An 11,513-nucleotide genomic window follows, 5' to 3' on the forward strand; every position below is an offset into this window, starting at 1 on the left:
GGGCCCGGGCTAGATTCAAACCCGCCACCTTAGGTGTATGTGGCTGGCGCCTTAGCCACTTGAGCCACAGGCGCCGAGCCAAGAAACTGATTCTTAAGCTATTGCAATTAGCATTGGTCATAGATGACTGGGCCAGAACGTATGTCAATATATAGGAGTAAAGCAGCCTGTATCTGAGCAGTTAATGAGTAAAAAGTGGGGGTTTTTGGATGCCTGAGGGGATGATGGAGAAACACTCCAACCAAGAAGCAAGCCTAAAAAAATTTATCAAGAAAAATGTAAAATGCAGCCAAAAAACAAAGCAGTAAGAATGAAGGCTGCTGAGGTAAGAAAGAAAGTTATAAAAGGAGCAAATAGAAGCTTAGTTATATACAGCGAGGGATAAGTAAAGATGAGGACAAATGGGGGTAATCTGAGGCATGGTTTGATGATTAATCTCATAATTGTAATTTGTGTTCCATGATGTTCTTTATATGCATCTTCTGCTAAGCTAAAAGAATGTGCTTAAAACACTAAAACTGAGAAAGAGAAAATGTGGACTTGAACTGTTCTAGTTCTGAAGGAATGAAGAAAACTGTAAAGCTGCAAAAGATACTTAAGAGTGAGGAACTCTTAAATTAGTTAAATTTTATAAGGTAGAAAGAAACAGCAGCACTGAATAATCAATTAGAAATAAAAAATAAAGGAAAAAGAAGAATACAGAATATCTGCCAAGATTTCTGATTTTGTGAACAGTCATTAGACAAGGAAGGAAATAAACTAATGTTCAGTACCTATGTCATAACTGTTAAGGCTACTCTCCCATACACAATGTTTTTTATACTTTACCATCCTCTACAACTATCTAAAGCCTCTGAATATCTTAAGATTACTTTTAAAATCTACCTTTTCCATAAATCCTTACCGAACTATGCAGGCTACATTGATATCTTAGGCTTCCTCTTGGTTATCACCATTAACACACCTCCATTAGTAAGAAATCTACACACGTTCACCTCAAATAAATATAAATACAAATGTATATTTATATATTATTAATTTTAAAATATATGTCAAACATAAAAAACAAATAGAAGAAGTTCTAATATTTTCTTCCCTTATCCTAATGGAATTTTTGCTCACTCCTCATTTTGGACATGATTGCTCTAATTGTTCTATCAAGCTTTCTCCACAATAATTAGAGATTTCTCAAGATCATGGTATTTTACTTCTTACATACATTCCTGCAATATATAAGACAATGCTAAAAAAAAAAAAAAAAAAAGGTAGTACTGTTTCATGGAATTCTAGAATTCCTTATTCAAACTTCTCAAAATGTACTGTTCTATTATGAAGAAATTACATTATGTAATTAAATTTTTAATATAACAAATAGCTACTTAATTTCAATATTATACACTTATAATTGTTACAAATAAACATCCATTAAAGATATTTTAGCCACCAAAATTATTCCTTTGTCTACAATATTTAATTAAACAATTGTGAAAAGTAGATCTGTACAATGATTTAAAACAGTACCTTATGCTCTGAAGAAAGAATAAAAAACTGAATGGTTTATACTGTAACCATTATAATATAAAGTAACACTAAGAAAATAAAATTATTTGCATTGGATAGTACAATTTTGAATGATTAGGGTAATTCCACAGTGGAAAATTACACATTGCAAAGGGAAAAGCATAAATGTGTTTCTAACGTTCAAACAAGTAGCCTACTTCTGAAATGTTAAGCATACATTTTAGATACTAGAAAATATTAGTTGCAATTATTTTAATTATCTGAAAGCCAATTAACTTTGTTATGAGATACTTTAGAATACCTGCCAATTATGAATATTTTAATTTAAAAAAATTAAAATATCTTTATATTATGCTTTATATTAAAGCATCTTTATAATTCCCCACATTTATAGATGTGAAAATTTAAAATTATGAAGCATAGATTATTAGAATTAGCTAACCAAATGGCTATAAATTCACAAAATAACTACTATACAAACCTACTCTCTCTTTGGCCATCAATGCTGTTGAACATTAACAACGCCATATGACAAAATAAGATTATATATTCCAATACATAGATCATAATCCAGCATTACACAGCAATGAAATGTCAAAATTCAATTAAAATACAATAGACATTTCTCATTAAAAATTATTAATTCCTCTGAATTCTACAACAAGGAAAACAGAATACCAACTTCTCTTAGGTTTCTTACACTTGTAGATATCTACATAATAAAACTGAATAATCTTTCTTAAGGGTTTAAATTTTCTATCTTCAAAAATTCAAATATAAAAATTATCAAATAATCACTACTGGCAAATAACAGAGAAGAAATTATATGTTATTATAAAACAGTGTTTATGTTTTTATACTTAACTAGTACCATCAAAGTACACATACTGTCCAAGCCTTACCCAGTTCACTTGATTTCTTTTGAAGCTCCATGGTAAGAATTTTCAATTGATCTTCATTTTTCTCCAATCTAGTAAAATATATTATTTTACATTGTAAAATATTTTTATTCAGAATTCTCTAATAACTAAAATTATGAAATTCAGCAACTGATATAACTTAGCATGAGTAGATCTGCTCACTCAATTACTAGACATTTACTGAGTACCTACTCTATGTCGTATAGTGTAACATTTTTAAATAAGATATTACCATCATAAATACATAACTGTGTATTTATTCCATCTGCATAAAACCTTAAGGTTTACAGTTATAATCTGACTTTTAGCTACTGATGATTAATGTATCCTTGAACTTTGAATGACCCTGAGTATGTAAGTACTACTATACAGAATTCTGCCTTAGGAAGAACGTAAATATGAGATCTGGTATATTTGCTTAACTTCTCTGGCTTTCTTTTCCTCAAACTGTAAAACTGAGGTAACAGGACAGATGAATCTAAGGTAACTATTAATCTTAAAAGTGAAACATTGCATAAATAGGTCAATCAAAAATATGTAAGATTAGGCTGGATGCAATGGCTCATGTCTGTAATCCCAGCTCTTTGTGAGGCCAGAGAAGGGGGAATGCTTAAGGTCAGGAATTTGAGACTAGCCTGGGCCAACACAGAAAGAGCCTGTCTCCATAAAAGCTTTTTAAATTAGCTGGGCGTAGTGCCTGTAACCTAGCTACTCCAAAAGATGAAGTGGAAGGATAACTTGAGCCCAGGAATCAAAGTTTCAGTGAGCTATGATCATACCCCTGCATTGCAGCCTGGCTGACAGGGTGAGACTCTAACTCTGGAAAACAAATTAAGAAAAATTTCAAAAAAAATTAAAACTATGTATATACAATTAGAGGGGTCAGAAATGCTAGCTCTCCTGGGCAGTGCCTGTGGCTCAGTGAGTAGGGCACTGCCCCATATACCGAGGGTGGCAGGAACCTAGTCCCAGCCAAACTGCAACAAAAAAATAGCTGGGTGTTATGGCAGGCGCCTGTACTCCCAGCTACTCAGGAGGCTGAGGCAAGATAATCACCTAAGCCCAAGAGCTAAAGGTTGTTGTGAGCTATGACACTACAGCACTCTAATGAGGACAACAAAATGAGACTCTGTCTCTGGAAAAAAAAAAAAAAGAAAGAAAGAAATGCTAGCTTTCCCTTGCCACACACAAGCAGTAGAGAAGAAATACTGCTAGGCCCAGGTCACAACTTCAGGGAGAAACCTTTCAGCTCCTTTATTTTATCAAGTTTAATTAACCCTAATGCTAATGAGACAAAAAATAATCACCTAGGACTCCTAACACAGCTTTATATGAAAATTTCCTTAACACAATGACTGCCACACTACAAAAAAAAAAATTTTTTTTCCGTTGAAGTCACAGTATTTTAGTAGGTCAAGATAGGTCAAGAGACATCTAAGTTAGATATGCTTCCCAAGGCCCTAGGCTGAAAAGTAGCATAAATACAACTCACATGGCAGTTAATGTGTTAATATAAAGTAGCAGAAAATAAGGCAAGTCCTTTTTCAACACTCAAGTTTTAAACATGCTATTTAGATGACATGCAAATGAATAGTATATATAGTTAATCACATTCAAACATTAATATAATAAATTATCCAAAAGTAATTAAATTATGCACTTAATTTATGATTATTTATTTAATAAATATAAAATAGTACATACTGTTTACCAGGCTAGTTGCTACATTTATAAATCAGAAAGAAGGTTACAGACCCCAGTGAAATAAATCCCACAGCCTGGAAGTTATTACCATGAAGCTAGTAATAATCCAAAGTTGTACTAAATGTTTTATCACTGCATTAGCCATTATCTATACAGCTTGACTCTATGGCAAAACATGGATGGGAACTATCTTAAAAAATACTTGCTTCTGGGTGGTGCCTGTGGCTCAAAGGAGTAAGGCACCAGCCCCATATACTGGAGGTGGTGGGTTCAAACCCAGCCCCGGCCTAAAACTACAAAAACAAACAAACAAACAAAAAATACTTGCTTCTAAATCTTTCCCTACAATACCTGTCTACCCAATACAAACTTTTAAAATGTACTCCCACTTTATACATTAAAAAGAGACTTAGTTGAAGTTGTTACCAGAATAACACATCAGTTGACAATTAATAGAAAAAAATAGAAAATGACACTGAATATCATAAGTAAACTGGTTTTATTCATTTATTTTATTAAAAATAAGAAATATTTTTACCTTTGCTGTTCTGTTTCCAATAATTCTTTCAAATTACAGATAGTAGTTTTAAGTTCAGTAACCATCAATGAATGAGCAGCTTTAGCTTTATTAAACGCTTCCATCTGAGCTTCTTTTTCTCCTGTGAGCTGATAAATTGTTTTTGCTGCTATCTTTAAATCTTCCTCTAAAGTCTTTTGAGTATTCTATGAAGCAATGTACAAACAAAAGCAATGATCCAAAGGCATTAAGAGTTTAAAAAGCTGAATTTATCTGTTTGTATAAATTTGCTACCCCTTTTCTCCTCTACATTCTCCTACTCCTTATTTCTCCTCCTCTCCCTGGAATGCCCACTCACTACTCTTATTTACTATTCTCTAAATCCCACCTATAATCCCAACTCTTCCATGGAGTTTTCCTAGCCAATATAACCATAGTGTTTTGTCAATTCTAAGAACTATTATAACAATTTATGTTGGTATCTAGCATGGTTTTATATTTTAGTTATATTTTTGACATATTTTTATCCAATGTCTCTAATTAAATTTATCATTTTGTAGACTGAAATTGTGTTTTCTCTATTTGAAGCTCTAGGTCCTTATACAGTATAAATATTTGATAAATATTTGTTGACCAATTAATAATGTGCGACTTATTATACACTAATCAGTTTTTAAATCATACCACATTTCTTTGCAAAGACACTTTAGTATCTTCCAATTCTGAGGTCAAACGATCCTGTTTCTCATTTGATTCTTTCAAGTTTTCATTCTGCAATTCTAAAAGAGAAGGTTATAGATAGGTACTAAATACAAAGTGTACACCAAGAAAATTATTATTTGTAACAATTACTCTTTTTCCTCCTTTAGACAATAGTTTAAAATGAGGGAGAAAACTGTAAATGTAGACATACAAATGGTCATCTTCAGCCTTAACTGACTTTTCAAGGTTGCTATCTATCAAGAAATCAAAGGTGAATATTTAAGGATTTCCAGTGCTACATTTTTTATAATAGCAAAAGAATGTAATTAAGTTAGATTAAATTTTGATGGTACAATCAATACATGGAATGCTATGCCATGTAACCACTAAAAATGACAACACAAATTTTATTTATTGACCACTAATATATTCATAAAACATTATAGAATAAAAAGAACAGGTTAAGAACAATTTTAGGTAAACAATTCAAGTAAAAGAAAAAGACATATACTAAAATATGAAAAGTAATTTGTCTTCTAATGGCAAAATTATTCATGATTTTATTTTCATTATTGCCTATCTTGATTCTTAAATTTTTTTAAATACTGTATCTATTTATTAAATCATGAAAAAAGCTTTTGAATCTACCCACAAGCTAATATTTACTAAATCCTAAGTCTCAAATAACAGTCTACTTGCTTTATTTGTGTGTATTTAAACTTCATTAAACACTAGGGGAAAAGAAGTCCATGATATTTTCTGGAATCAAATTATACTATTTCCTCTTACTAGATACCTGGCCCTAGGCATGATACTTTCAGTGTAACTAGACTTTTCCCACTTGAAAAATTCGATAATTAGGGCAGCGCCTGTGGCTCAGTGGGTAGGGCGCCGGCCCCATACACCAAAGGTGGTGGGTTCAAACCCAGCCCTGGCCAAACTGCAACAAAAAAATAGCCGGGCACTGTGGCAGGCACCTGTAGTCCTAGCTACTTGGGAGGCTGAGGCAAGAGAATCACCTAAGACCAGCAGCTGGAGGTTGCTATGAGCTTTGTGATGCCACAGCACTCTACAAAGGGTAATAAAGTGAGACTCTGTCTCTAAAAAAAAAAGAAAGAAAAATTAGATAATTATTCACATCATGAAGAGCTGCAGTTAGGATTAAGATGATACAACTTAAAACAAGTAAAATAATGCAACTTAACCACAGCGTCTAGTATATATATCAATAAATATTAACTACTATTATGATGAGGATAATGGTGATGTATATAGAAACTACATCTTACTATTCATGGAATTTACAATCCACTAGCCAGGCTAACAATTACAAGTGATCACAGTTAATTTCTATAAAGTTAGAGTATACATAGAGGAGTCACTTAAGCCAAATAGTAGCAGTATGGGTTAGAGCAGTGGTTTCTCAACCTTCCTAATGCCATGGCCCTTTAATACAGTTCCTGTGGGTCACAACCCACAGGTTGAGAACCGCTGGGTTAGAAGGAAGGGAGGCAGAGATAGTGAAACTTCAAGATAGACCAGAAAGTAGCAGCTAAGTTGAAATATTTCAAAGATAGTTAGAATTAGCAAAAGTAATTAAATGGAGTTAGAAGAGGAAAAGATCATAGACAAGTGAAAGAGCATGTACAAAGGCAAAAATAGAAACATGAGATGACATATTCTGACATGTAAAATACATTCTGACATGTAGTTCAGTAGCATGAAGCTTAACATATGAGGGAAGGGTCTTATCTTAAGAAGATAAGATCTAAAAGTTAATAAGGACAAGATCATAATAGGATTTACATGAGTTGTTCAGTAGGTTATGCTTCATCAGTGGGTTACACTTTCATGAAGACCATGCAAAACAATAAAGGCTATTAAGCAACAGATGATATTACAGGTTTATATTGTATTAAAACTCCATCTGAAAAAAAACAGGATGAAAGGGTCTGTGAAACAACTCTGGGGAAAAAAACAGGAAAAGTAGATCTGGAGTAAGGGAAATGATAACTAATGATAGCACTGTCCATTATGATATTATTCCTTATAGGGTGGTGAAAAATGTTTCTTCTGAAAAGTTAAAACCACAAACAAGTCCTGAGACATGTATGGGAACTGAATTATACTTCCTGAATGTTCAAAACTTAATTTGAAGTGCTCCTCAATTTTCTCAGGATCCCAGAAAAATGCAAATACAAATTTTCTCCACAAAAATACTTCTAATCCAGGCCTTAAAGAAGTTACATGACCTGGGTGGTGCCTGTGGCTGAGGGAGTAGGGCGCCAGCCCCATATACCGAGAGTGACGGGTTCAAACCCAGCCCCAGCCAAACTACAACAAAAAATAGCCAGGCGTTGTGGTGGGTGCCTGTAGTCCCAGCTACTTGGGAGGCTGAGGCAAGAGAATCACCTAAGCCCAAGAACTGAAGATTGCTGTGAGCTGTCACCTAGGGTGACAAAGTAGGAAAAAAAAAAAGTTGTTACATGACCTCACGATCAAAAAACACAACAGGAGCAGCACTTGACAGCTCATGTCTGTAATCTTAGTACTCTGGGAGACTGAGGAAGGTGAACTGCTTGAGCTCAGGAGTTTAAGACCAACCTGAACAAGAGGAAGATCCCATTTCTACTACAAGTGGAAAACCTAGCCAGCATGGTGGTGGGAGACTATACTCCCAGCTATTCAGGAAGGTGAGGCAAGTGCATCACTTGAGCTTAAGAGTATGAGGTTACCATGAGCTAAGACACCACCAGCACCCTACCCAGGACAAGAGATTCTGCCTCAAAAAAAAAAAAAAAAAAAAAAAAGAGAGAGAGACAATATGTATCTCTGTTCTCTCTCTGAACCCTGACAACCAAAGAGAATTTTAAACAAATTATCCTCCATGTAAGAAATATTATACCAATCAAAAGCTATTAATTTTGAATTGACTATGCCTGTCTGTAGGTTCCTTAGAACATTTCCAAACTTTTATAATCAAGAAGTTTTTAATCAGTTATGTACTAGAATCAAATTAGGTAAAGAAATTATTTTTCATTTTGTAAAAATAAAATCACTTCCCAATATGCTTAACAGAAACAAGCTATTCATTTTGAATTATGTTCCATTGAAGACATTGCTGAAATCTGTCCAATTGGTTTATTTCCAAGTGGTCCACCATGGAATTTTTCAGATTGTTTTAAAATTGGCTATAGCTAGAGTCCTGACTTCCATTTGGACCTTGTTGCCCTTCACTGTTTGGAGGTGGGTTTGGAATTCTCCAGCATCTTACTAAGAATAGTTCCCCTTTCTCTTCTCTCATCAAAATTCTTCTACTACTTACATGATTTTAAAATCTGATCATTTCCAAAATCTTTTTCCATATCAACAGAAAGCTCAGCAAACCACTGTCTGTCATCTTTATGCTGTACAACAGAGACTACATGTAGGCAAGCTAAAGTTATCATGAAAGGACAGTACGATAGGCAGAGATTTGTTCTGTAAATAGGTATCACTCACTATCTTCCACGCAAGGGGAAGCAACATGTCTTTCTGGCTCATATCCTGCACACACTAGAGCAAAGGTCTATAAGGATGATACAGTATCAAGCAATAATCCATCAGTTCTAAAAAACAGAATTAACATTCTAATATATGGTTCATCTTATAAGGAAATTCCTTTGGAAAGGCACATGAAAATCTAGTTTTTAATACAGAAGTAGCAGCAGAAATCAATTTTGTATTTGAGACTACTCCAAAGTCCTCTACTTTGGATGCCAAAAACATACATGTAGGAGCCATTAATACAGGATCCATACTTTATAAATAATATCTGGCATAGAATCTGTTGAAATAGATTGCGGGACTGGCAATAACTTGTCTTAATTTAAGACGTTCACCTAATGCTTAGATAACATTTGTAAAAAATAGTTGTAATTTCCAATACTCTTCTACTAAGAAAAACTTTAAGTCTTTTTGGCACTCCTTGAACAGATCTTGTTCATCCAAAATCCAGTACAAATAGTGAGAAAGTCCCATGCCAAAAGTCCCCTACCATGAAACACAGATTGCCCTGCTAAAAAAAGGCATCAGCCAGCAGAACAGCTCAGGGGCACCCATCCTGTCCAATAACTGCCCTTCCAATTAAATCCAAGAAAATAAATTATTAACCAATATTCAGAATTTTATTTTCTTAAACTTTTTCCTAAATTACTGATGGCTAATTGGCAACTACAAAACAGATTAAGTAATAAAAAGCAAAGGTCAAAAAGAAAAACAAAATTCAAGTGATCGTGATTAATTGGGGTCAAGAACTAACATCACCATGGCAGTTTTTGCACATCTGGTTAAGCCGGACAACAGAACAATGAAAAACCCTCAGTGGAGTCAGTCCCTAACCCCTTCCATAGGCCACTGTTAAATGGATAGTTCCAGCCAGACAGATTAAGCAGCAAACGCACTATCCTATTGGAAACAACTAGAAAAACGGGGGAAAAAAAGACTGAAAGGACTGTGATTCCTAAAAGAAAACTGCTGACAAGTGAACCAACAAAGCAACTGACATTCGCTAATTTGGCATGAGCAAGAGACCAAGATGCTGGCTTCACCCAGACTGAGAGCTGTTGCTAGGTGACAGAAAACCAGCATACCTTTTATACAAAGGTCTCAAAGAGGTGGAAAAACAAAATTGGAGATTTGAAAAACTTCATAGAATTTGGCCTGTTTACTTTCATTCAGCTCAGTCTCTAATCAGACTCATACACATAGTCTTATCATACTCTAAATTTCTCCCTAGCAGAGCAAAGACAATTATCTTTGGAAACCTTCAAATTTTCTTATTACAATATACAGAATCCAATAAAAAAAAAATCATGCCACACAAAGATAAGAACAAATGACCAAACACCAATATAAAAAAGGGGGTGAAAAAAAAGACAGACAAGAAAATGACAATTGCCAAGGATTACGGGAAGGAAGGAATAAAGAGTTATTATTTAATGGATACAGTTTCCATTTTGCAAAATAAAAAGAGTTCTGAGGATGGATAGTGATTATGTATACATAATTAATTTCATTAAACTGTACACAGAGAAAGCAGTTAAGACAGTAAATTGTGTGTTACATGTATTTTACCACAGTTTCAAAAAGAAACAGGAATGAATCAACAAATGAGAAGGATACTAAAGTAAACAGAATAGCTATAAAATGTCAGTAATTACTATATTCAAAAAAAGACAAAAATGAGATTCTTAAAAGAGGAAACTTTAGAGAATTAGGACCTAAAAAAATAATCAAATGAAAATTTCAGAAGAAAAATTTAAGATTCAATTAAAGAATTCAGCAGACAGGTTTAAAGACCATTAGACACAGTAGAGGCAGGATCAGATGCCAGATCAATAGAAAAATCTCCAAACTGAAGCAAAGAGAAAAACATATGGAAGATATATTCACATGGAAAAACAAACAAAAAAAAAAAAGTTATTTAAATGAACACATTTCCATGATTATGAATCTACAGAAATCACAAAGAATTACTTATTTATTACAATAACAATTCCAGTTTATGTAACAAGATTAAATATTAATTCATACAAACTATTGAACTCTTAATAAGTGCAAACAAATATACGTGGCATAGAAGTTACAAAGATATTTAAGACATACAGTCGCTGCCCTCAAGACAGTCACAAGAGGCCAGAAAGGGTAGCTGACCCCTACAATCCTAGCACTCTGGGAAGCTGAGGCAGGTGGATTGCTTGAGGTCAGGAGTTTGAGGCCAGCCTGAGCAAAAAGAGCGAGACCCTGTTTCTACTAAAAATAGAAAAAAATCTAGCCAGGCTTAGTGGCACATGCCTATAGTCCCAGCGACTGGAGAGGCTGAGGCAAGAGGATCGCCCGAGCCCAAGAGATCGAGATTGCTATGAGCTACAATGATTCCATGGCACTCTACCCAAGGAAACAGAGTAAGACTCTATCTCAAAATAATAATAATAATAATAATATTCACAAGAAGCAGAAGGGTAATCCTTGTATAAGGATAAATTCACTAGAATTTAACCAAAGTATCTGCCAGGCGCAGTGGCTAACACCAGTAATCCTAGCACTCTGAGAGGCCAAGGCAGGTGGATTGTTTGAGTTCAGGAGTTTGAGACCAGTCTGGGCAAAAG

The 11,513-nt window shown here is 34.1% G+C and overlaps 1 protein-coding gene and 1 pseudogene across 2 annotated transcripts in view; both read right to left on the reverse strand.

The window, feature by feature from the left end:
- Positions 1–11,513, reverse strand: part of SYCP1 (synaptonemal complex protein 1) — a 123,553-nt gene that overhangs the window by 94,333 nt on the left and 17,707 nt on the right. For both annotated transcript variants that reach the window (XM_012807621.1, XM_003793831.2), the window contains exons 12-14: positions 5,347–5,441; positions 4,684–4,868; positions 2,424–2,491 (exon numbers count right to left, since the gene is read on the reverse strand). In XM_012807621.1, the coding sequence (XP_012663075.1) occupies positions 2,424–2,491; positions 4,684–4,868; positions 5,347–5,441 (348 nt within the window). The remainder of the gene's footprint in view (positions 1–2,423; positions 2,492–4,683; positions 4,869–5,346; positions 5,442–11,513) is intronic.
- Positions 8,546–9,415, reverse strand: LOC105887361 (annotated as a pseudogene).

Source organism: Otolemur garnettii, unplaced genomic scaffold (genome assembly GCF_000181295.1).
Source record: "Otolemur garnettii isolate 467f Iridium unplaced genomic scaffold, OtoGar3 scaffold00073, whole genome shotgun sequence".
NCBI classification, from domain to species: domain Eukaryota; kingdom Metazoa; phylum Chordata; class Mammalia; order Primates; family Galagidae; genus Otolemur; species Otolemur garnettii.